Source organism: Spea bombifrons, chromosome 4 (assembly GCF_027358695.1).
Source record: "Spea bombifrons isolate aSpeBom1 chromosome 4, aSpeBom1.2.pri, whole genome shotgun sequence".
Taxonomy (NCBI): Eukaryota; Metazoa; Chordata; class Amphibia; order Anura; family Pelobatidae; genus Spea; species Spea bombifrons.
The window spans coordinates 108605055-108632162 of NC_071090.1; the positions used below are offsets into that span (position 1 = coordinate 108605055).

Genomic DNA, 27108 nt, shown 5'->3' on the forward strand with positions numbered 1-27108 from the left:
CCCAAACACAAAGGGTTTGGTAGAACACAGAGATGGGACACGTGGCCAAATCCTGGAAGAGTCCGGTATCCAGGCTATAAATGTATGAAAGGAACCTCTCGATAAGACGGAAGAGGCATCACATCAACGGTCCAGGGCAATCGGCTGTCGCATCGTTCAGGGATAAGTCTAATTACCAAGAACACGGCTCACAGCAGATATACAAGGTGAGACCTGATCGCTAAAGAAGGCGAGATGTCAGAGTGAACTTACTGTGTCTTAATAGTATGTGAATGTGTGCTAGCACGAATGCGGATGTGTTTATAGGTGTGTGAGCATGAATGTGCATGTGTGTTTTAGAGGTAGTATATGTTGGCATGAGTGTGTGTTATTGTATGTTTGTAGTAGCATGGATGTGTGAAAATTTCAGAAGTGGATAGCCTTGCTTTAGTTGTCCCTAGGGCCAGAAGATGTCGGCTCTCCTCTGGCCATAAGACTTACCACTTGTTCTGCAGTAATACAGAGACTCTCTGGGGCAGGGAGCCTCTTTTAGCTGCAAATAAAATTATGAAAAGACTGAAAGCTCAAGAAACTAAAGCTTTTTTTGCCACCGTGTCCAAATCTATGAGTTTAACCTATAAAAACTCTCTTCACTCCGTATTCCAGGTCGCCTTGTTTATTGCTTTTCCATAAATACAAGTCTTGCAGCTCTAAAAAAAAAAGTTTTAACATTTCAACAGAAGTTGGAGCTCGTTGACGGGATGGCCCACGCAATCTCTGCGCTCGTTCTTCTTTCTCTGCTCTCGCTAGGAATTGCGCAACCAAACCCAACGGTGATCAGCGTTCCTAACGGAAGCCCATGGGGTAGCTGGGGCAGAGTTGACCGGTGTCCATCTGGTCATGTGGCCAGAGGATTCTCCATCAAGGTAAGTTAATTGGATGGTGTAGTTATTTGTAGTAGACTTGTGCATTCGTCTTCGGGCGAACATGGAAACGAACATGAAGAGTGCGTTTTCGTGTTCGTTCCGAAGACACGCCGAAAAGAAGACGGCGGCAGTAAAACGTAGGCGAAGACGAAGACACACACCACGAAGATCTTCGTGATTGTCTTCGTCTTCGTCTACCATTCCCCCCCTTCATCTTACCTTGTCTTGTCTTCGCGGCTTCGCGGCAGTTCCCGGAAGTGGAAATCCGCAGGTTCGCCGTCACGGGTTACAGGGCAGTGCGAATGAGCCTATTGGTCGCCTACAGGGACCTCCTCTGGCATCAACCAATTGGTTGATGCCAGAGAAAGACCCTGCAGGTGACCAATAGGCTCACTCGCACGGTCTTTGTAGCCTCTGACAGCGAACCTATGGATTTCCGCTCCCGTTAACCCCTTCGATGCTGCGTTATCTAACGCAGCATCGAAGGGGTTAACGGGAGCGGAAATCCATAGGTTAAAGGGCCGTGCAAGCGACCAATAGGCTCACTTGCACGGCCCCTTAACCCTTTAAAAAAAAGTTAACCCCTAACTAATTGAACAGGGAGGGAGACCAGTGGCATCGGCAGTGCCGATGCCACTGGTCTCCCTCCCTGTTCAATTAGTTAAATGTCCATACGAGCGACTTTATTGGTCGCTCGTACGGACATTTAACCCGGCACGGACTAACTAATTGAACAGGGAGGGAGACCAGTGGCATCGGTCTCCCCCCCTGTTCAATTAGTTAAAGACCAGTGGCATCGGCAGGGCAAGTTGCAGCATTGGGGTGTTAAAACCCCAATGCTGCAACTTACCCTGCCGATGCCACTGGTCTCCCTCCCTGTTCAGATAGTAAAATGTCCGTACGGGCGACTTTATTGTTCGCTCGTACGGACATTTAATTAATTGAACAGGGAGGGAGACCAGTGGGATGTGCGGGGTAAGTTGTAGCATTGGGGTTTTAAAAGTCTGCACGAGCGACCAACAGAGTCGCTCATGCAGACTTTTAAAACACCAATGCTGCAACTTACCCAGCAGATCCCGCTGGTCTCCCTGTTCTATCAGTTAATAAATGATAGAACAGGGAGACCAGAGGGATCTGCCGAACAATTACGGCACCAGGAGTATAACAGTCTGTACGAGCGACCCTATATGGTCGCCAGCAGGGGGCTCGTCTGCCATCAACCAATGGCAGACGAGCCCCCTGCTGACGACCAATAGAGTTGCTCATACGGACATTTAAACTCCTGGCGCCAGAGCGGCTTTAACCCCGTTTTAACCCCTTAACCGGGGAAAACGAAGAAAACCCGAACACGAAGAATGTCCGCGAATATTCGCCCGAAGAGAAGACAGGACCAGGCGAATATTCGCGGAATACGAAGTTTTTTTTTTTGCCGAAGACGAACACGAAGAGCCCCCTGGGAAGTGCCCAAGTCTAGTAGTTATGACGAGTGGATTTCATGGGTACAGAGGATGCCTCAGCTTCCCCAGCATTATATCCACAGTATGCACGTTGTGATCAGTTGTTGGCACTTTTTGCAACTCAGTGAGGCATTTAGAAGAAGAAATATGAGTCTGAAACTCTGAATCTTCTGTCCATCATATGTTACCAATATCTCTTGGGTCGGGATACGTTTGTCTCTGTGGACAATTTTTGTATTTTTGGTTTCGTAACATTTAGGCAGCAACCTTAGAAACACCTTGACTGCTTAGGCCTATAGCCCAAAGCAAATACCCACCCAATACCCGAAATAAGAAACGAGACACAATTGTAGTGGGTAGGGCATAGGCCACAGCTTTATTACACCCCCCCCCTTTTATTGACCAGCAGAACATAAACCAATAAATGACATAATTATATACTTAAACGACCCACCAGCTACCGAACCTTTTGGGCCCGATAGGCGGTTATTGTACCACGTGCACCAAGAGTCCTAGTCCATCCGATGCCATCAGCTGTCTTCAGGACACGCCTCCCCAAGCCCATAGGGCAAATTCCAGATAACAAACTCATAAGCGCTGGCCAGGGGGGGAACAACACCGCCGCTGTGACAATAAAAACAGAGAGACAGAAAACAAGAAAAACAACCTGACCTGACAGATGAACCAAGGGGTGGGAGGGCGGGACAATCAGAGGTGCTGTGGCAGCTCCAGGAAGGCAAAGAGGGAGATGATCCCCCTTCACCTTCCTATAACCCCTAGGTCCTGCAACAAAGTTGCAAGGAACAGCCAATAAGGACAGGGGACACTGACAAGCCATTAGGCCTAGGCCAGCAGTCATGTCCCCCTTCCTTACTGGTCCAGGGGGCCCCTTTAATTTTAATAGGGGAAGAGATAAAAGGGACACTCCAGCTATGATAAGCACTTTAATGTAAATGATAGCAACGTTTTCTCTCTTCATCCGCTGCTCTTCTTGTCTTCTTCTTCATCCGGTTCCCCCGTGCACATGGCCTCCTGGTGAAGTGCACAGAGAGGCTAGAATAATGCAGATAGACACACAGAGAACGAGAGGTGGAGAAATGCTTCTTTTTTCTCCATGAATCTGTCTTCTGCAGGCTGTCTAAGCCCACTTTGCCATCTATACATCTTCTATATAGCTGGCCCCCTAGAATATATTTTTTTTAACTATAGAAAACATTCTTGTTTTTAATTGTTTTAAGGCCGAACCAATCCAGGGTAGGGGAGACGATACAGCCGTGAACGGGATTCAACTTCGCTGCGTCCCTCGTTCTGGTGCTTTTTATGAAGTCCCGATTAAGTCTGCAGAAGGAAAGTGAGTGGACACTGAAATCTTTGCTTTTGGAACTCTGAACATTCTAGATCTTCAGATTCTTGTTATATTTTATGCTTTTTTTTTTTTACATTATTTATCCAGGTGGGGCAGCTGGTCTTCCTCTTTATGGTGTCCTGATGGCTACCTTAGATCTTTCTCCTTAAAAGTGGAGGCACCACAAGGCAGTGGGGATGACACTGCGGTCAACAACATCCAATTTAGGTGCTCGAACAATAACGTACTGGAAGGAAGTGGACTCCCGTGGGGAACATATGGACCATGGAGCAGGTCTTGCCAAACAGGAATATGTGGTATTCGGACCAAAGTAGAACCACCACAAGGTGATGGAGATGACACGGCCCTCAACGATGTTGAGTTCTATTGTTGCCCGACTTAAAAAAAACAAATTTCACATGTACTTATGCATTAAAAAAAATTGCATCATATGACTTCTCCTTATTTTAGTCGCCTTCCTTTGAACTCTCTTCAGAATTTCTGTATCCTTCTAGAGATGAGGTCTCCAGAATTATAAGCAAGTCCTTTTTTCCCAATAATTTGTCTTGTCTGATAACTAAAATCTTGTTACTGCAACTGAACCGCACTGACGTGGTGGATAGTATTGGAAATAGAGATTAGGGACACTATGGTTGAGCAAATGGGGCAACTTGGGAAAGACCGCCTGATGGCCACAGAGGTGTCTCCTCTTTATTCACCCTACTGGACCTCCCTACAGCCTTTGAAACCGTTGACCACCCCATTCTCTTTATTTCATGACCATCTCCGTCTCTGGCATTAGCTTACCCTCCCTACCCGTCTCAATTCTTGCAACTCCCTAGTGCCTGTCCTTACCCTCCACAGCTCCAACCCATCCTGAAAACCTCTGCTAGATGTATTTACCTATCCCATCGCTCTTCACAAAATATCACATGACTGACAACAATGGCGGCCTCCGGGTGTGCAGATAAAGAGAGTTTTTTTTAAAAAAACAAAATGAGATAAAACCAGGCTTTTGGTCACCTACTGACATTACCGTATACAGCATCGGGGGTTAATCGGAGGAGCAGGGATTTTAGTCTCCCTGGCAAAGCGCGGTCCTCACTTCTCTCGCTTCCATGCCAGTCAGAGGACCTCAACTAGAATATCGCTAATGATCTGTTATGAAAATGAGAAATCTGATTGTGGGAACGACACGAGAAGACTACAGATACAGATACTATTCTCGGTGAGTCCGGAATCTTCCATTTCTTATTATTGCTCTGGCTGGTTATCTGATGGTTCACCACTCTGGCCACTGTGCCAAGCTGTAGAATACTGGTTATTAAAAATATCATTAAACACCGTGTTTTACATAGGAAAATAAGCAATATATATATATATATGTGTAGATAACAGAGGGGAGAAAGAGGAGAGAAAACAATAAAGAAATGCTAAATGACAAGGGAAAAGGGAGAAGAGAAAAATGAAAGAGGCAGGAGAAAAGAAGCAAAAGAAGAAGAAAGAACGCAGGGAAAGAAATGAAAGGATATAAACAGAGAGGCGAATATAGGGAGAGAAAGAAGAGCAAAAGAGAAAGGAGAGAAAGCTAAAAAATTCGAGATAGAGTAGTGATGACAGAAAAAGGAGATAAAAGAACTGATCTAAGAGAGAAAAGAAAATAGAGACATCACGCCAGGTCCCTTGTCCTACGCAGCGAACCCCGTGCGGCGAGGCTTCTCCTTGACTTCCTTGCCCGGGTTGTGACACCTATGACATCTCCTCAGTCTAAAAATCTATACCCTATATAAAATTAGAAATTATCGAAGGGTAGGCAGGGCCGAGCCTAGGGATTTGTGGTCTAAAAGCCCATCCATCCATTTTCCTAACTGCCCCTGGTCTTAAACACGTGCGACTTCTGCCAGGGAGGTAACTAAAGGCTACCCATTGGCTTTCCAGCTGACAGCGTGCAAGGGTGAGAGTGAGGTGGGTTGGTTGAAGAGTTTTAGGGTGAGTGTGTATGTCTGTGCCAGAGTCATTGTGTGTTGGCGTGAGTGTGTATCTTGGCGTGTGTGTGTTAGAGTGAGTGTATGTGCGTATATCAGAGTAAGTGTGTAAGAATGAGTGTTCTTACACACTTACAAAGAGCACAAATATATATATATATGCACTAAAAATAATATTTTATTCTAAGCAAATAAAGAAAACGTTCCAAAAAGCTAGGACATCAGCCTTGACACTTTAGTCGAAACGTTAGGGGTCTTTTATGCTGTTTCCGCTCTCCTGCCACACGCCTATGTCACCTGTATTGGATGTAAGCCTCGTTACTTTTTGGAAAGTTGTATGTATTTGCTTTGAATAAAATATTATTTTTTAGAAGAGGTATATCGGCTGTGTGGGATCGTCACCACCATGCAGCTCCAACACTAGAAAAACAAACCAACTCCTTATCAGACTGTCTTGGTGTAAGCAATAGAAGGGCTCCGTATTAATCACCCAGTTGCACACTCTGACTAATGAAAGTCTAGGAGGAATGGGCTTTATTAACACTGCCATAGAGAGGCTATGGAGTAAGATGATTCTGCAGGTAAAGTCACAACCGACAACAATGGCAGCCCCAAGGTCAACAGACAACAGAAACTAATGAGAAATTGTAGAGAGGGAGACGAGGATGAGAGTGAGAGGAGGAGAGGGCGAGAGAAAACAGAAGAAGGAGAAGTTGTTTGTGGAAAAGGATGGGAGGGAGAGAAAGAGAAGGTTAAAGCGAGAAAGAGAAGGATAGGATGAGAGAGAAGGATAGGATGAGAGAGATGGAGAGGATGAGAGAGAAGGAGAGGATGAGAGAGAAGGAGAGGATGAGAGAGAAGGAGAGGATGAGAGAGAAGGAGAGGATGTGTGTGAGAGGGAGAGGATGAGAGAGAAGGAGAGGATGAGAGAGAAGGAGAGGATGAGAGAGAAGGAGAGGATGAGAGAGAAGGAGAGGATGTGTGTGAGAGGGAGAGGATGAGAGAGAAGGATAGGATGAGAGAGAAGGAGAGGATGAGAGAGAAGGATAGGATGAGAGAGAAGGAGAGGATGAGAGAGAAGGAGAGGATGAGAGAGAAGGATAGGATGAGAGAGAAGGAGAGGATGTGTGTGAGAGGGAGAGGATGAGAGAGAAGGAGAGGATGAGAGAGAAGGAGAGGATGAGAGAGAAGGAGAGGATGAGAGAGAAGGAGAGGATGTGTGTGAGAGGGAGAGGATGAGAGAGAAGGAGAGGATGAGAGAGAAGGAGAGGATGAGAGAGAAGGAGAGGATGAGAGAGAAGGAGAGGATGAGAGAGAAGGAGAGGATGAGAGAGAAGGATAGGATGAGAGAGAAGGAGAGGATGTGTGAGAGGGAGAGGATGAGAGAGGAGGAGAGGATGAGAGAGAAGGAGAGGATGAGAGAGAAGGATAGGATGAGAGAGAAGGAGAGGATGAGAGAGAAGGAGAGGATGTGTGTGTGAGAGGGAGAGGATGAGAGAGAAGGATAGGATGAGAGAGAAGGAGAGGATGAGAGAGAAGGAGAGGATGTGTGTGAGAGGGGAGGAAGAGGGCTCGAGAGTAAGTACATGAGTGTGTATGTATAAGTGTGCTGTGTTAGAGTGTGTGTCTGTGAATTATGTTAGCGTGAGTATGTGTCAACACAAAGTGTTAGGCTGTGTGTTCGTGTATGGTGTCAGGGAGAGCCTGGAGTTAGTAGGGATGGGGTGTATGTTTTATTTACTGGGGGGCCGGCAAAGAAATTCTGCACCCAGGCACCACTAGCCCTAGGCTCACCCTTGCGTCCCAATACTCAAGTGTGAATGCCGCCTAGAGGGGAGAGGTGTTAAGAATTGATCAGCCCTGGGTGTCTTGGTGCGCGTGGATGCGTGCATGCGTGGATTATTTCACGGATGGAAATCATAATTAGTTAAGCTTCATTTTAGTTTTATTTTGTGAGCATTTTAACTCTTGAGTAATTACTCTGAATAATTCGTCAGTGGAACATGTCTTTCTGTATGTCTTTGTTACCCAACAAACAGAGCAAGTCGACCTCACAGATCCCCGGACACAGAGTCAGTGGAAACATGCACCTGACCTGGACAGGTGACAGGTGAATGGAGAGCTGGGCACGGAGAGCTGAGACACGTGACCAGATCCTGGGGGAAGCTGTAAGGAGGGTAAGACTGCGCCCAAGCTATAAATGCATAGAAGGAGCCTCTGCTTCACTCAGGAATAAGACAGAGCAGCTGCTATTCATATTCACCAACGATCCAGAATCCAGGAAAATCGTCTGTCGCCGTTTGCCATCACCCAGAACACGGCTAACAGCAGATCTACAAGGTGAGACCTACTAAGGAGACAAGATGTTAGACCGGACTTAAACCCCCCAGTAAACTAAAAAGATGCTATTGTTTTTATTCAGACCTTATAATCCATTGTTGCTATTTTTACTATTTATACAATAATATGTTTATAGACTGAGATTGAACTCCCCCCCCGTCTATTTTTTTCCGGTTGTGGTATAGTTGGGTGGTCAGTAGGGTACCTGCCGTACTCCTCAACGAGTTCACCTCTTCTGATCTGGTGTAAAAAAAAAATCGAATTTCTGATTTGTGGGAACAGCAAGAAAAGACTAGTTATCCGAAACTAGATTTGATGAGCCCTGAGTCTTGCATTTCTTATTATTAATCTGGTTCTCTCGTGGCTAACCGGTCTGGCCACCACGCCAAGCCGCAGATAGAATTTACATTATTCTATGAGCTCTGATGTTTCACTACCCCAAATTCTGAAACCCATGTAACCGTTTTGCAGATTAAAACAAGCATCGTTATGTGTGTGGTTTTACGAGTGACAGCTAAGATGTATGGTTTATTAGAGAGAAGGGAGGGAGAATAAAGAGAGAGAAAAAGGAAAAAAGTATAGGATGACAAAGGAGAAAAGAAAGTAGGGAAGGGAAATAGATGAGAGAATAAAGAGATAGGGAGAAAGAAAATAAAGAAACGTTAAATTACTGGAGAAAAGCAAGGGGAGAGAGAAAAAAGAAAAGAGAGAGGAGATAAAATAGAGAAAAAGAGGAAATAAAGGGAGAATAAGGAGGAGATGAGTGGAGAAAGAAAAAAGAGAGAGGAGAGAAAAGAAAGGAAAAGGAGAAAAAAAAAGAGAATGGATGGAGAGAATTAAATAGAAACGGATAAAAGGGAGAAAGGAGATAGAAGAGAGAAAAGAGATACAGAGACAGACAGATGAGAGGAGGGAAAAGAGGAGAGAGAAACACGAAAGAGAAAAGAAAAAAAGCTAGAAAGGAGATAAAGGAGGTGGTAGGAGCAAAAACGGAGAAACAACAAAGAGAATAAGGACAGGAGAGCAAGACAGGAAAGAGAGAACTTTAAGAAATGAAATTGATCAGCTGCCACTAGCTCCGTCACCCTACGTACGTCATAAATCTTTACCTCCCTAAAGTAAAATAATCCATAACAATTGATCGGTTTACACAAAATATAAAAGAACAGTTAAGGAATTATAAGTATTTATGTTAAACGCTAGGATGGCAACAACCTATGAGCATAACCTCTAAAAATCTCTCCGTATTCCAGGTCCTCTCGTTTATTGCATTTCCATAAAATAGGCCTCTTGGTTGATATTGTGTTGACGGGATGGCCTACGCGGTGCCTTTACTGGTTCTGCTTTCTCTGATCTCTTCGGGAATCGGAAAGGTTGATCCACCTGTGATCTCCATAACTAACGGTAGCCCGTGGGGCAGCTGGGGCAGAATTGAATGGTGCCCAGAAGGCCATGTGGCCAAAGGATTTTCAATCAAGGTAGGCTTATGAGGTGGAGTTCCCAGATGCTCATGGGTGCATTATATGTCCGTTATGACAATCAAATATGTTTACGACCAAATGGCATCATTGGTTACTATGGTAGCAAGCAGCCATATTGGCTACCTGCACAATGGATCTGACCTCTGTTGATTGGACACAGACTGGTGTCACATTTAATAGTAAACATGAGGCACTGAAGTCTTGAGTGTAGTCCTAAAACTGCCCAGCTTCTTCTACGTCTTCAGGAATACGACGTTAAGTGCCACTGTGTTGGAGATAGACGTAGCTGGCCGTCTGAGGCCACTTTGTCATCTCCTGTATATTTGGTGCTCTATAGGGTTAAGTATTATTTCTATGAATTATATAATATGAATTTGTCTGTTTTTAAGGCAGAAGAAAGCCAGGGGGGAGGAGACGATACAGCCGTGAATGGGATTCGACTTCTTTGCAGCCCTCGTAGCAGTAGTCATCCTGAGAGCACAATAACATCTGGAGAAGGAAAGTGAGTGGACACTGAAACCTTTCCTTAAGAAGTTTACAGAGATTGAAAATTCTAAATCTTCAGATACTTTGTGTTTAAAAAGAAAAAAATTCACTATATTTTGGAACATCAAGTTGACGGTAAAAGTCCAAAACAGTATTTGCCCATTGGGCCCCATCTAGTCCACCCGGTTCTCCTGCTGTAAAGACTCCAACCTTAATCAGTCTTTGGTCTCATCTTAGATTCAGGAGCCGTATGCCTATCCCATGCATGTTTAAACTACCCCACTGCCTCTACCACTTCTGCTGGGAGGCTGTTCCACTTCTACCACCCTCTAAGGCCCTGCTCCTCTCGTTTTGCAATAGGACCTCTCCATCTCCACCTTGGATCCAGATTAATCTTTAAAGGTTCTTATTTGCTAAACTGCAGGCAAGGCAAGTAGTATTTACCTGTAACGTCCCACTATCACCTTCTCTTAGTTTAAATGCCTTTCAATAAAACCTCTGGACTGCTCACTGAGAACATCTGTTATTTTGACAGAAAGATGGAATCCATCTTTTCGAAACAGTTCCTTATTCCAACAAAGAGGACCTCCTTCTATGACAAATCATTAGTCTCTAACCGGACTATTACATCCAAATCTCCATCTTGTTTTGCTTCCTTGGTGATTTTTTAAATATGTCTTCTCTCTCTCTATTGGTGGTGGCGCCTGGAAGACTCTTGACATAGTTGCTACCGTTCTGACCTTCCTCTAAAATGATTGTTCTTAACATTTTTCTAGGTGGGGCAGCTGGACTTCACCTCTCAGGTGTCGGACCGGTTACCTCGTCGTTTTCTCCTTAAAAGTCGAGCGGCCACAGGGCCCCGGGGATGACACGGCGGTCAACAACATCAAGTTTAGATGCTCGGACAACGGTGTCATTGAACAAACTGGACTCCCGTGGGGATCATACGGACCATGGAGCAGGACCTGCCAAAAAGGAATATGTGGTATGGTCACCAAGGTAGAAGCACCACAAGGTGGCGGAGATGACACGGCCCTCAACGACGTTCAGTTCATTTGTTGCTTCAACTAATAAGAGAAACCATAATTTACCTTGAAAGCATATTTCGATCTGGCCCATAAAGTAATATGTATCTATACTGTATAAATATATATATTCAGTTATTCATATCTGGTACGAGTATAAGGATAAATACATTTACTCTCGAAATTATTCTGTCTTGTGTCATGTCAAGTCTTAGCTTCTCATGCCCCCCCCCACAAGCAAATTAAGTACAAAAATAAGCGCGTTTCTGGCAATAAATAACCCAAAATATTAAAAATATATTATCCACTGGGGGAGGCCATACTTACATTTCTCCTACTTTGGAATATGATTTCCACATGCACTTTGTAGAGTTCCCCTGGAGACACGGAAGGGGTTGTCGGGGAAGGTAAGAAGGCATTGAGAGAGAGCGGGGGAGAGTGGGAGAGAGAGCGTGTGAGCGTGAGTGACAAAGAATCTCATTCGTGAAAAAGTGGCCCAAAAGTGCATACGTCGAAAAATATACATAACCAGGGCAGATAAAGAGACCAAGCAGCTAAAAAAAGAGAAATCACCCCAGCTATCTTCTTTGGGTTTCTATGCCTCAAAGTAAGGCAGAGAGTGGCAGCAATCGCTGGCAAAAGCAATGATGATAGAGTGTAGAAGCGGAACAATAAGGGGTGAAGCCAGTGCAAGGCGCTAGGGCCCTCAGCCTTGAAGAGCCCAAGTGAGGGAGGTCATAGGATCCCCCTTCACCAGCCCACTTAAAAGCGCAGGTTTGAGTAGCCCCAGCATTATACAGGAAGCCGGGGTAAGGCATGTGATAAGGGGGCAACAAATCTGACGGGGGTTGAAATATGACACGAGGAAGAGATGTAACGGTGAGTTATCAAACATGAATGAGACGCGATAGGGGGGGGTTAAACTAAGACAAGAAGGAGAAAGAATAGGTTAATAAAAGATGATGAGACATAAAGAAGGGCGATAATGAAGAAGGACAAAGGGAGCAGAAAAGACGACGCTTAATAAAAAAAATTAAAAAAGAAATGAGACAAAATGTAAATTGGGACGAGTAAAGGAGAGGGTTAATATGAGAAGATACAGGGAGACGTAAAGGAGGGGGTTAATAAATAAAACTGTGAAAAAGAGTCACAAATGGTATTTAACAAAAAAGACGCTGTCCACGAATAAACTACAAGCACAGAATTGGAGGGAGTTTGAACGGAATTACCGGAAAATTTCAAAATGAAGGACAAAATAAGCAAGTTGGGGAAATCTTCAATTCAGCTGTTTTTCCCGACTTATTTTGCAATTCCATTCCACGTCCCTTGCTATTTGCTTAGTTCATAGACCGTTACATGTTTTATGTTTTCAAGTTCATGACTGTAATCATTTTCACAATCAGTGTAAAGACGAGACAAGCAAAAAAGAAACACCTTCATTATTTTACTTCTTCTAAATTCTAGCAGATTATGATACTTATGAAAATAAGTGGGTCACGTGTTACTTGGTGAAGGGTCCGACGAGTTGGAGTGGTTGCCATAGAAAACGGGTTTAGTTAGAAGTGTTATGTTTCCTAAAGGGAGGGATTAACAACATAGCCACGCCCACTTGGGGCACCAAAAAATGATTGCAACCGGGGGGGGAGGGGGTGTGGCCCTAGGCTCAGTCCTGCTGTTGACCCCATCCTTCTACTGTAAGGCTTTTATTCCCATGGTATCCATGACGCAGCCCTCTCCTGGCTCAAATCCGGCCTCCTCCACCTTTACCGTCTCCTTCACTGCCGATTATTAGTTACTAAGCTCATCTAACTTACATCTTTTATTTATTGTTTATTTATTGTTTTCTATCATTTATTATCACGATCAACGTAATGTTGACAGACGTTGTTGGCAACGTGCACGTGGTTGGCTCCTACTATTGGCTGTTGTTTCTGTTTGTTGTCTTGTTATGTTGGATACTAATCGTTGTCCTGTCTTTGTCTACCCTTTGTACAGCACTGGGGAAGTCCGGTGGCACTGTATGAAAGAAATATTAATAACAAAGGGTTAACGTCTTGCGCAATGAATTGGTGTTGCGAAACCCAATGACCCTGGCGGCTCAGGTTCTGTGAGCCGTAAGCCGAAGGTTGCAGTTAAAACAACAAGAATCTGTGATCTACGGTAATCTTGAGCAATACTGTATACTCAGATTTACCGTATGTGGGCAGCAGTCAGTCTGTTTTTCTATAAAAAAGGGATTTTGTGGCTGATTCTTAACATTTTTCACAGAAGTCAGAGCTCATTGACGGGATGGCCCACACGGTCTCTTTCCTCGTTCTGTTGTCGCTGGTCTCTTTGGGGATCGGACAATCAAATCCATCGGTGATCAGCGTTACAAACGGAAGCCCATGGGGTAACTGGGGCAGAGTCGAATGGTGCCCAGAGGGCTACGTGGCCAAAGGATTCTCGATCAAGGTGGGTTATTGAGGTGGATACCATGCACAACGTAGTTTTAACAAGTGGGCTTCCAGATACTGGCCGTCTGATCTCATATGGAAACCTAGAATCTGCTGACCGATCTGCCAGTTTTTCCTGCTGTAAAGAATCACATGTAACCGGTCCTTAGTCTTGTCTTAATGGGTTAAAGGCACAATCCAACTGTAAAATGTTAAGAAATTAGTATTAAACGTAATTTTGATGAGTTATAGACCTGTCTTGGCCCCAGATCTTTACATGACCCTCTTCAATTTGGATTCTGCCATCACCATTCGACTCGTCTTCTCCTTCAACCCCTTTACAATGTTGGTCTCCGTGACACATCCATCATTTCTGATCGCATCTTTAGCTTCTCCATTTTTAGTAACGCTTCCTCTCCCCTTCCTCTCTCAGTTGATGTACCCCAAGGCTCCGTTCTAAGACCGCTTTTGTTCTCATTTTACTCTACCTGACTTGGCTGACTAATCTCATGCTTTTGCTTTAGTTCCACCTGTATGCCGATCACACTCAGGTCTACCTCCCCACCTTGATGCTCCTTCCTTCCCAGCTTGTGTCACTTGATACCTTGCCTTCATTTCTATCAGGATGTCTACAAGATTCCTAAAACTCAATGTGACGGGACCGACCTGTACCCCGACTGGGTACTCCCGCCAATCGTTGCTTCCTCCTGCCGGGACACCAACAATTGACCCCTTCAGCGCCAGGCAGAACCAGCGTTGTAGATAGAAGGGGGGACGTTGCTGCACCGGAGCTGCGTTGGCACTGTGGCTATCTGAAGCTTAGCTATACTTCACACCTATACAATTAACGGTGCTAAGACCATCAGCTTTCTTCCTACCACAGGATGTCCAGCTGACGTTACAGTTTTGAGACTCTGAGTGCTAAAACATGGGGAACATCAGCAGAAACTGAAACCCTGTATCCACACACAGAAGTCTCTACAAGGCCCATAGTCCATAGGGAGGAGGCTGGCTCTCAGGCCTCTCCAGGGGCCCAGTGATGGAGGGCTCTGTCACACTCAGTCTCTCCAAAACTGAAGGTTTTATCTTTCTTCCATCAAGTGCTAATATTCTTCAAAAGTTTCCATCAATATCCCCACATGCTCACTGCTTTGGTGTCCTCCTTGACTCTCATTCATCCCTCACATCCAGTCTGTCTACACCTAAAAAAATATTGTCCGTGTTCCGCCCTTCCTAACGCAAGATGCAACTCATGCTCCCCTTTTTATCTCCCGTTTTGATTACCGTGACTCTATCTTAGCTGGTCTCACTCATACCCATCATTCCTCCCCTAACAATCGATCATGAATGCTGTTTCCAGGCTTATCTCACTTACACGTTGCCCTAAATCTTCAAAACCTGAACTCTCAGCGTTGTGGGATATAAATCAATCAGTAATAATAAATTGTATTTTTTCTTATTTTTCAAGGCGGAAGAAAAACAGGGGAGGGGAGATGATACGGCCGTGAATGGGTTTCGACTGCACTGTGTCCCGCGTTACAATTCTAGCCCTGAGCGCACAATTACATCTACAGTAGGACCGTGAGTAGACTCTTAAACCTTTCCTCTAAGGCATTTACAAAGGGTGCAAGTCCTACATGTCCAACTCCAAACTCCTTGTCATTAAAGAGGAAGTCCCATAGTAAAAAAGGAGCAATAAAAGTCCAAAACTTTGTCTGCCTCACTGATAACCTCTGACATCCATGCCAGAAGCATGCTGCCCCTGTTAGGATATATGTATGTATAGTTTTCAGCAGACTTATTGTATGATATGATATGTTGTGCTAAAAAGGGCCTTCTCATCCCCATATGCACCTACCACCCAAAAATGAATCATACGGTTCTAGGTTCTTGTCACTGCCATCACTGGAGGAAGGGTTCTGGGATTCACGGTTCGTTTACTCATACTTTTTTATAACTTCTCTAGGTGGGGCGGCTGGACCTCGACTTTCTGGTGTCCGTCCAGTTACCTCGTCTCTTTCTCCTTGAGAGTGGAGGAACCACAAGGACGTAGGGATGACACTGCCGTCAACAACATCATGTTCAGGTGCTCTGACAATCGGATGCTGGAAGGAACTGGACTCCCGTGGGGATCATACGGACCATGGAGCCAGTCTTGTCAACATGGAATATGTGGTATTTTGACCAAAGTCGAAGGTAAACAAGGTGATGGAGATGACACGGCCCTCAACGATATTCAATGCTTCTGCTGCTCCAATGTAAATGGAAACAATTAATAATTATTGTAATTATTGTACCATGCTACATCATATATAAAGACCGCCATTGGCAAAAAAGTGGGTCACATGACTTGGTGAAAGGTCCAAAGAGTTGGAGTGGTTGCCATAGAAAATGGGTTTAGCAACATAGCCACACCCACTTGGGGTGGCCAAACAAATTCTTGCACCCAGGTGTCCGTGGCCCTAGGCTCAGTCTTGCTGTCGACCACATCCTTCAACTGCAAAGCTTTCATTCCCATGGTATCGATGGTGCAGCCCTCTCCTGGCTCAAATGCTGCCTCTCTGACCTTTACTGTCTCCTTCTCTGACGAGTATTAGTTACTAAGCTCATCTTACTATGTCTTACCTCTCCTGGAGGAAGTTAATCCTTTTGTAAATCTATATTTGTTTTATAACAAATGTTTCAAATAAAATCTTTTAGCATTTGCACGGGACAGTCCTTTTAAACATGTCATTGTCAATGGGTCAGGGATAGGCAAAGTGTCCGTTTCAGGACAACAGGGTCTGTGGCAAGGTTTGGAAAGATCCATAGAACATCCTTTTACATATTAAATATTTTGAACATTATAAACCACAGTTACCTTTCTCTGGCCAAGTGACGCTTCTGCCACTGTCTACAGGTGCATTATAGATGCAATAGATAAACGAAAAACTGGGAAAGCACCGCCCTTGATTGCTTTGGTAACCTGTTTTTCAAGTTAATGAGAGAAAGATTTAAAGGAAAGTTTACTTAAAGAACTTTTAAGAGCTAATATTATACAAATATTAAAACAAGGTAAGGATTCGATATTTGAGGATTTGATATTGATAATGGCACCAGACAAGGTGTCCATTCTCTCCTCTTCTATAAGTTATTCCCATTCAATTTTCTTTCAATATCAATAGTATAGCTTTAGAATCCCTAATAGCCAAGTTTGATTTTATGAGGACTCAAGATGAACTTGAATGGCCGAGCAGAGCCCTGACCTCAACCTTTGAGATGAACTGGAACAGGGATTGCAAGCCGGGCGGCTCATCCAACATCAGTTTTCCATACTTGACTTATAATAAAACATTATATTATTTACTTTGTGTTTATGTATTCATTTGGGGGAAAAAGAGGGCGACGCATTGATGCTACCTCAGTCATGCTTTCTTAAGCTGAGTAACCACTTGTTCCCACTACAAAGATCAGGCAGCATTATAGGTAAGGGCTTTGTCTTTTAGGAGTTTGGTAATATTTCTATAGTTTGAGACTTATGTCCTATAATATTGATAGTCCCCAAGAAGACAAGTATTTGCGAGCACATCAGGATATCTGTCTGGTTGTACTGTATATTCATACTGGAAATCCTAGACCCTCACTGTCCTGTTCTAAGCGGATCTTACAGTTACCAGTAACTAGACTTGTGCATTCGTCTTCGGGCGAACATGAAAACGAACACGAAGAGTTCCGAAGACACGAAGAAGAGAAGAGAGCGGCGGTAAAACGTAGAACAAGACACACACTTCCTAATCTTCTTTGTGATCGTCTTCGTCTACTAATCTCCCCGGTCCCTTCCCCATCTAGCCTACCTTATCTTCACGGCATCACAGGAGTTGAATAAGCGGAAATCCGCAGGTTCGCCGTCGGGGGTTACAGGACAGTGCTGCAGGGACCTTCTCTGGCATCAACCAATTGCTTTTTTTTAACTCCTGACAACGAACCACTATTTCCACTCCCATTAACCCCTGCAATGCTGCATTAGATAACAGGAGCAGAAATCCATAGGTTAAAGGGCCATGCAAGCGACCAATAAGCTCACTTGCACGGCCCCTTACCGCTGGTTGCAGAAATATATAAATAAAACAACCGGGGACCCTGCTGCAACAGTTAAATGTCCGTACCAGCGACCAACAAAGTCGCTGATACGGACATTTAACTGACACAGCGGGGACACCGCTGGTCTCCCCGCTGCAACAGTTAAATGTCCGCACTCGCGGACATTAATTCTGTCAAACTTGCAAACTCTTTTTTTCTATTTATTTTGGGGTTTTTTTGTATTAAACTGTTAGACGAAAGGATCATGGGAAAACATTTTATTTGAATACATGCAAATGAGCACACTACCATATATGGCTGATAAATCTTCGGGCAGAATGCTGCCCTCTATTGGTAAGATACATTAGAGGGTCCCAGGAGCCCATTTGACTGCCGTCAGTGGGAACGCCCCCGGCATCAGCAGGCGCCCCCACTGATGTCAGTGGGAACTCCCACCGATGTTACGGGACCGCCCGCTGTCGTCAGTGGGAAGTCCTGGCCGCGTCCTGCAAGGGAAGTCTCCAGGTAGCCGGAAATCAGAAGTTCCCAGGTATGCCTATATGACTATACCTTCAAATATCGCATTCAACGACTGCAAATTTTTTTTTTCCAAATCCTCCTGGTGAAATACTCTGGGTTGTCTGCTCTTCAAAAATATATAGTTTTATGGAAACAAGTTCTCCTGGCGAATTGCTAAGCTGCTTCATAGATAGCGTAGGCCCAGCAAAACAACCTTATCAAATATACCAGCATGTGCCAACGTGTTCCATGTAATTACCAGGGAACTGAACAAAAAGATTCGCAGGTGGAGCATTTCCGTAATCGTGAGGTTTCTCACTAGGTTTCTAATGTAACACATGCTCTGTGCCAAAAATCCTAAGTAACACAGAAGCGTTGGGTTAAAAAGCGCAGAAAATTGTTCCAACGGCCAAATTTGGCAGCATAAAAAGTGTTCCTGGTGAAAAGAGTTTACAAAAATGTATAATTTTGTGGATATTTTTTTATTTCTTTGTTCGAAATTAGAATTGCAAACCCAGCATATTAAAAGTTCACTATTTATTGAAACGGTAATGTACACTTTATGATATGCGCTCTATATCTGCTAGGAATATATGGAAATTCTGTATGACTGAGGTATTTCCAAAATCAGGATGCCTAAATTGTCACATTTAGGGGTATTTTCTAACTTGGGCAACAGGGGGCTCTTCGTCTTCGTGCTCGTCTTCGGCAAAAAAAAAATCTTTGTATTCCGCGAATATTCGCCCGTTCCTGTCTTCTCTTCGGGCAAATATTTGTGGACATTCTTCGTGTTCATTTTTTCTTAGTTTTTCCGGTTAAGGGGTTAATACGGGGTTAATGCGTACCGCAGCAGCTCTGGCGCCAAAAGTTTAAATGTCCGTATGAGCAACTCTATTGGTCGCCAGCAGGGGGCCTCCTGCTGGCGACCAATGAGCTCACTACCATATATAGCTAATATATTCTCGGGGCAGAATATTATGCTACTCAATGTAAAACCAATAGCATTCTGTCCGAAGATATATTAGCCATATGTGGCAGTGTGCTCATTTGCATTTATTAATTATTTAAATATAATATATTCCCATGATCCGCTGGTCTCCCCACTGCAACGGTTAAATGTCCGCATTCGCGCACATTAATTCTGTCGAACTTGCAAACTCTTTTTTTCTATTTAATTTTTTTTGAGGGGGTTTGTATTAAACTGTTAGACGAAAGGATCATGGGAATATATTTTATTTGAATAAATGCAAATGAGCACACTGCCACATATGGCTAATATATGTTCGGGCAGAATGCTGCCCTCTGTTGGTTATACATTGAGTAGCATTGTTCCATATGCTTGAAATCCACAGTTATGATGCTACTTATTGTATCTAACCAACAGAGGGCAGCATTCTGTCCGAAGATATATTAGCCATATATGGTAGTGTGCTCATTTGCATTTATTCAAATAAAATATATTCCCATGATCCTTTCGTGTAATGGTTTAATACAAAAAAAAAAACTAAATAAATAGAAAAAAAGAGTTTGCAAGTTCGACAGAATTAGTCTGCGAGAGCGGACATTTAACTGTTGCAGCGGGGAGACCAGCGGATCATGGGGATATATTTTATTTAAATAATTAATAAATGAAAATGAGCACGCTGCCACATATGGCTAATATATCTTCGGACAGAATGCTGTCCTCTGTTGGTTTTACATTGAGTAGCATAATAACTTATTAAGCTACTCAATGTATAACCAATAGAGGGCAGCATTGTGTCCGGAGTTATAATAAGTTATTATGTTAAGTTAAATGTCCGTATCAGCGACTTTGTTGGTCGCTGGCACGGACTTTTAACTGTTGCAGCAGGATCCCAGGTTTTTTCTTTTCTTTTCTTTTCTTTTCTTTTCTTTTCTTTTCTTTTCTTTTCTTTTCTTTTCTTTTCTTTTCTTTTCTTTTCTTTTCTTTTCTTTTCCTGCATAGCAACTAGTGATGAGGGGCCGTGCGAGTGAGCCTATTGGTCGCTTGCACGGCCCTTTAACCTACGGGTAACCCCGTATCCCCTGAGGGTAGGTTCATTGGGCAAATGTTTGCAGAGAGGGGTTCGGTCCCAGCACTGAACCGGAGAATGTCAGCTTTGGCGTCCTTTTTTAAGTTTGCGGGGCAGCCTGATCTCACTAAGGAATTTCTGGTTAGACAGGCCCTGCGCGGCTATCGCAAGGGTTTCTGTCAGGTTGATTGCGTCGCCCAGTCTCATTTGCTCTTTTATCCAGGATGGTGGGAGTATCGCTGTATATTTGCAAGTCCTCCGTTAAAGTGTCGTTGTTTTCTCTGGTGTTTATTTGGCCATTTTTGGGGGGCTTTCCGCATCGGCTAATTGGTTAGCCCTACTAGGGACCGTTGTGGTGGGCTTATGCTGCCGGATGTGGGATGTTCGAATGATTCTGTGGATATTGTTATCCGGCGTTCGAAGATGGATAAACAGGGGAAAAGGTTTGAGGGTGTCGTTGCTGTCCGTTCCTGGCTCCCCGGTGTGCCCTGTGAATGCTTTCAAGGTACTTCTGGCTGTGAGGCCTGCTGGTGTGCCCGTTATCAGTTTGTCGCAGTTTCTAAGAGGTTCTTGTCGCATCTTGGCCTCTCCCCTTCGGACTATGGCACTCATTCGTTTTGCATTGGGGCCGCTGCCGAGGCTGCCAGATGGGGGTTTGTCGAATTCAATCGTGGGTCGTATCGGGGGCTGGAAATCGACTAATTTCCGTTCATATGTTCGTCCTCACCTTGTGGAAGACGGCTGGTAGATGGATGTTGCCTTTCTGCCTTGTCCTCATCTATCCCTTGCCACGTTGTTGTTTTACTGCCGTCTATTCTTTTCTGAGTTCTATTCTATTCCATTCGGTTACTTATGTTTATTCTGGTTCAAGTAATATGACATAAATATATTTATATAAGCAAATAAGCAAATTCCACCAAATAATTGGTTAACCGCGAAGGTTGCTTTGGGGTAATGGACAGGAATACAAGGTCAAACCCCACTTGGGTTTTTAAATGAGGGTTTTCCCCCGTCCCAGAAAAAGAACGACTAATGCCCACTCATATTGTCCGCTCTTCACCAAGGTGGTGGAAACATAAAACCACCGGCCACACAACCCCTGCGTCATGTAAACAAAAAACAAAATCTAACTTAGATCAAAATTGCATTATTAACCCCTTCAACCCATTCCCCTTGACTGCTTAGGCCTATAGCCCAAAGAAAATACCCACCCATACCCGAAATAAGAAACAAGACACATTTGTTGTGGGTAGGGCATAGGCCACAGCTTTATTACATTCCCCCCCTTTATCGACCAGCAGAACATAAACCAAAAACGACATAATTACATACTTAAACGACCCGCCAGCTACCGAACCTTTTGGGCCCGATAGGCGGTTATTGTACCACTTGCACCAAGAGTCCTAGTCCATCCGATGCCATCAGCCGTCTTCAGGACACGCCTCCCCAAGCCCGTAGGGCAAATTCCAGATAACAAAGTCATAAGCGCTGGCCAGGGGGGGAACAACACCGCCACCGCAGACCCGGAACACATCAGGGCCGGGACTGCGCCCCCCCACCCACAGACAGCGCCCTATCAATACCGTCTTGTAACCCCGAATTGAAAATGTCCAAACCTATAGAAGTTAAATGAACTCCATCCTGACGCATGACGTCGCTATTATCACCCTCCAACTCCTTGTGACGGACAACGACACCGCCAATACTAGAGACAAACTTCGAGATAGCTAAGTTAAATTTACGACGGCTACGTTCAACAGCCTTCGGATTGGCGAAGGACTTCCAAGCCGGACGAGGGATGACCTCAGACCAAACCAAGGTAACTTCCTTAAACAAAGCACAGCATTTCGCTAAATCCAATTTAACCGAATGAATAAGGTCAATGGTGCGAGTCCTACCAAGGTCATTACCCCCAGCATGAACTAATAGAATGATAGAGGAGGGAACAAACCTGCTCAAAGAGCAGCACTCAGGATATAACTGTTCCCACCTAAGGCCCCGCAAGCCGCGCCAACGAATACGGACCTGATCCGATGGAAAACCGAGATTCCTGCCATAAACACGAGATTCAGCCCGACGAGAAGCCCAATGGACATAAGAATGACCAATGATCCAGGCAAAGGTAGGCGAACGACCTGCAGGAGCAAACAAGAACGAAAATTACATAATAAGAAACTGAGGACGAACATACTGACGAAAGCGATTAGACCCCCATCTACCAATACTCTTGATGCGCGCAGGAGGCAGGCCAGCACGGTGAGCCTCGGTTGCAGCCCCAATGCGAAAGGAATGAGGGGCAAATTGCTTAGGGTCGAAACCAGCGCAAGCAACACACCTACGGAAAACAGTAGAAAATTGATAGCGAGTCAAAGGTAAGCCATTCTGATGTACTAACAACGGGCCGGGAAGTGACGGCCGAACCTTCAGGAACCTGGACAAGAGGAGAACCGGACAGAAAGAACCGCCCGTAGAAAACAAACGCACAGGAACACCAAGGCCCCGCTGATCCGTTTTAGATCGTCTAACCAAAACAGACACTGAATTAAGGGCCAAAGACACATCCTCAACAAACAAGCCACCAGGACGTGACTTACTGAACGACACAAGCTCACCCACTCTGAAGGCACCAAAAAAGGCAAGGGAAAAGGCTACCTGGAATAGAAGGGACTCATAGGGAGAAGTGCACAGAGACGGAGTGTGCCCAAGGAGAGCCTGAAGCAATGCAAAAGATACAGGACGACGAGTATCAGGGAGCTTATCCCTCCTCCAGCCCTTAGCCACCTTCCGTATAAAGAACTCGCTGGCAACATCACGCCAGCCCATGAGCTGAAACAAAAAGGATAGAGCGGACAGATCACGCTCCACCGTGGACCCGGAGACCCCAGATGATCTGAGCTCGGACAGATATACCAGGACTGCCCACCTCCTACCGTCATCATCCAGAAAGCCACGCTCTGACAGGGCCAGGCGAAGCCACCTATTCCACACCCGACCGTAAGACCGACGAGACTGAACCGACAGGGAATCCTGAAGAAGGGAAACTATATTCCGGAAGCGAGGTTCCATAATTGCCGGGGAAAAGGAAGACCACAATGAGACGCCTCTGGAGCAGCCGACCGGAACCTCTGAAACTGAAACCGGGACAAGGAGTCAGCAATAACATTAGAAGTACCTGGAACATGCTTTGCCTTAATCCATATATTAAACTGGAGACAACGAAGGACCAAGTGACGAAGTAGAGCTAAAACCGGAGGTGAACTGGACGTTGAACGATTGATGACATGTACCACGCTCATGTTGTCAGAACGGAAAAGAACCCGCCGGTTGGCAAGCTCCAAGCCCCAAAGTTCAACAGCCACGATAATAGGGAACAGCTCCAGAAAAGTCATATTCCGCCTGAGTGCCGAATCTGACCATTCGGGCGGCCAAACCTCAGCGCACCACTGTCCCCTAAAGTAGGCCCCAAAACCAATTTCGCTGGAAGCGTCGGTGAACAGCTCCAAGTCTGAGTTGGAACACTCAGGCTGTTGCCAACACGTCTGGCCATTGTATTGGGCTAAAAAGGTCGACCACACCTGCAAGTCCTCCTTAATCCGGCGAGTGATTCTGACAAAATGAGATGAATGCTTAATACCAACAGTAGCCAGCGACAATCGCCTACAAAAGGCTCGACCCATGGGCATCACTCTACAAGCAAACACCAGGTGACCCAACAGTGACTGGACCTGTTTAAGCTTCATCTTGACAGCCCCCAAAAAGCGGTCTAACAAACGGGAGAGAGTGTGTAGTTTAGCTTGTGGCAAACGAAAGACCATAGAATCGGTATCTATCTCTACGCCCAAAAAAGACAGAACAGTGCGAGGGCCTTCGGTCTTATCCCTGGCCACAGGCACACCAAACTCCTGAGTAACCTCCATAAACGTGCCAAGAAGACGGCTGCAGACATCAGTAGCGGCGGGACCCACAAACAGGAAATCATCTAAATAGTGCAAAGCACCACCCTGACCGCACCTGCGAGACACAACCCATTCAAGAAATGAGGAAAAAACTTCGAAATAATAACAGGAGATGGAGCAGCCCATGGGCAGACACATGTCATAGTAATAATCTCCACGGAAGAACATGCCTAGCAAGTGGAAGCAGTCCGGGTGGATGGGCAGCAAACGGAATGCAGACTCAATGTCGGATTTAGCCAGTAAACAAGATCGCCCCGCAGCCCGAACCAGCTCCAATGCCCCATCAAATGATGCATACCGAACCCTACTCTCCTCTTCATCGATACCATCATTAACCGAAGCCCCCGCTGGGAACGAAAGATGGTGAATTAACCTGTATTTTCCTGGCTCCTTTTTAGGAACCAGGCCCAGCGGGGACACTCGGAGATTTGAAAAGGGGGGGTGAGAAAAGGGGCCTGCAATCCTACCGGCGGACACCTCAGCTTGCAACTTTTGTGCCACCAAATCCTCATTTAACAAAACAGAACGTAAATTATCGGCAAACAACAACTCAGAAGAAGGAACAAAAGGTATCCAAAACCCCCTAGAAAAACTATCCTCCAGCAACAATGCATCATGCCTATTGTTGTACTGCGCGAGCCACGGGCGCATCTTTACCACGCTCACCGGCGTCCTCCCCTCGGGCAGGGTCATCTCTGGCGCCCTGCTTGGGACCTGTCCTACCTTTTTTAAAGCAGCGAAGGGCCGGATGGGCTCCACCACAGTGCAAGCATTCATGCTTGAAACGGCAGGAGCTGTACCAGCGGCAGTGGCTGTCATTATAGAGCCAACAGATCCCTTTTTTAAAACCTGCCGCTGCTCCGCTAGGGGCAGCGGCTGCCCCGTGAAAGGGCAGCGGGCGAGACGGGGTCATCAACAACAACCACAAGTTACCATCCTGCATATTAAACGTGAGACCTGGCCTCACTGACATTTTCTGCCTAAATTGTTGGTCATATTTGAACCAGCACTGACCCCCGTAAACTTTATAAGCACCCCAAATCAGATCTAAATACGCAAATAAAGATGGACCACGCTCAGGAAAACGTTCACATAAAATCCCTGCAAAAGTGGCAAATCCCTGCAACCAGTTACCAAAGGTACGGGGGAGCTGACGTGACTTATCTGACTCCGGACCCTCAGTCCTCCTAGGCCTATCCACAGACTCCTTATCAGGCTGCACTAAAGACAGAACATCAATAAAATCCCCTTTCCAAATTTTCTCCCGAATCTCAGTGGAGACATGTATACCCAGGGGAGCCATATCACAAGAGCTTGCGGCGGGAATGGGCACCGGAGGCAAAACAGCTGGGGCCGTCTGGGCAGACATAAAGTCCGGCCGTGCACCCGCAATCCCAGAAGCCTGGGGCGCAGGCTGACTGGTCAGACGCTCAACAACCGCCTTAAGGACAGCTACAATGTCACCTGAATTCTGAGGACCACCATAACCGTCACCCGTCTGAGACCCTATGCCCCAGGCCTGTATGCCTGAGCACTCACCCGCTACTTGACTGGAACGCAGAGCGGAACTGGGAGCTGTATGCAGGACCGGTGGAGAGCAGGAGACATCAGGAATCTCGGCAGGGGCTCCTGGAGGCGAAAGCTGGCGGGAAGACTCCCTCCTGGGAGCGGAAGAAGGTCTCTGCCGCTGCCTGCGCGAAGGCCCGGCACGGGAAGGGTTAACAGGCCTGGCAGAAGGATTTGCCGAGGGATGCTGAGGCGTAGAGCGCGCATGCGCATCACCGGCGCCATGCGCACATGCTGGAGGCCGCACCGCCATGTTGCGGCCGGGTGTAGAGCCACGAGGACTCCTAGAGCGGGGCTGGACAACGGAGCTCCGACGGCGAGGAGTGACGGCTGGGAAGCAGGAGGTGACGGAGATGGCTGAAACGGCCTCCGTGAGCTGGAAGCAGAGCCGGACGGCGAAACAGGAGGAGGATCCGCGCGCTCAGCCACGGATCCCCGTGATACAGGACCTCGTCCGTGGCGACGAGTGGACCGCCGACCACGAACCGGGCTAGGACTAAGGCGTGGAGGAGGCCGGGTCCTCCTGGCCCTCCTTCCCCTCCGCATCTCTGCAGTGGCAGGACCCTCTGACTGGCTGGGGTCCGGCTCTTGAGCTTGTTGCAGCAGCTGCTGCAGGGAATCGCCACCATGCTGGGCTACAAAGCCCTTGAGGAGCGAAAGAAGCTGTTCCTGGTCCATGGCAGGTAAGTGATATTCACAGACACTGGCGATACTCAGGGATGCTAACAATCACAGGTGCTGTGGCAGCTTCAGGAAGGCAAAGAGGGAGATGATCCCCCTTCACCTTCCTATAACCCCTAGGTCCTGCAACAAAGTTGCAAGGAACAGCCAATAAGGACAGGGGACACTGACAAGCCATTAGGCCTAGGCCAGCAGTCATGTCCCCCTTCCTTACTGGTCCAGGGGGGCCCTTTCCTGTGAATAATGCACCCATGTAAACTGTATATTTACAGTTAGATGATTAGCTGAAAATTAAGGATGAGTGATTTAGTAAAAAGAAAAGTCGATAAAAATAGATATGTGATATATTTTCTTCTCTTACTCCTCAAAAAAAAAAAAAAAAGCATTTGGAACAAATTTCTGCGCTTTGTGAGCCAACGCTTCTGTGTTACTTAGGATTTTTGGCACAGAGTATGTGTTACATCTGAAAGATTGCGGAAATGCTCCACCTGCAAATCTTTTTATTTAGTTCCCTGGAAATTACAAGGAACACGTTGGCACTAGGGTGACCACATTTTATTTCTGCCAATCAGGGAGACACTATGAAGCGCATGAGATCACACTGACAATATATATAAATATTAGATCCTGCTGCCAATATGTATATAAATATTAGACCCTGCTGCCTATACATTTTATATTTTAAAAATTGGACCCTACGCAAGCATTTCCTTGGACCCCGCTCCACGCTCTCTAGCATGCAATCACTCCCTCTGCTCCTGCACCAAAAAATAGGTATAGATCAAATAAACAACACAGAAAACAGCACTTGCATGTATAGATCAACTGAATAAGA

General features: G+C 45.7%; 4 protein-coding genes across 4 annotated transcripts in view; 3 read left to right on the forward strand and 1 right to left on the reverse strand.

Annotated features, from left to right (window-relative positions):
* Window positions 1-27108, reverse strand: part of TM4SF5 (transmembrane 4 L six family member 5) — a 94799-nt gene that overhangs the window by 46761 nt on the left and 20930 nt on the right. The gene's annotated exons all lie outside the window — the stretch shown is intronic.
* Window positions 741-4110, forward strand: LOC128491602 (vitelline membrane outer layer protein 1-like). The gene is made up of 3 exons (XM_053463920.1): window positions 741-905; window positions 3601-3713; window positions 3816-4110. Exons 1-3 carry the CDS (start codon window positions 741-743, stop codon window positions 4108-4110), a joined length of 573 nt encoding a protein of 190 aa, XP_053319895.1.
* Window positions 9346-11150, forward strand: LOC128491603 (vitelline membrane outer layer protein 1-like). Its single transcript, XM_053463922.1, has 3 exons — window positions 9346-9510; window positions 9903-10015; window positions 10776-11150. The coding sequence occupies exons 1-3, from the start codon at window positions 9346-9348 to the stop codon at window positions 11068-11070; spliced, it is 573 nt and encodes a 190-aa protein (XP_053319897.1). The 3' UTR covers window positions 11071-11150.
* On the forward strand, window positions 13299-16165 carry LOC128492508 (vitelline membrane outer layer protein 1-like). The gene is made up of 3 exons (XM_053465085.1): window positions 13299-13478; window positions 14928-15040; window positions 15426-16165. Exons 1-3 carry the CDS (start codon window positions 13314-13316, stop codon window positions 15733-15735), a joined length of 588 nt encoding a protein of 195 aa, XP_053321060.1. The 5' UTR covers window positions 13299-13313; the 3' UTR covers window positions 15736-16165.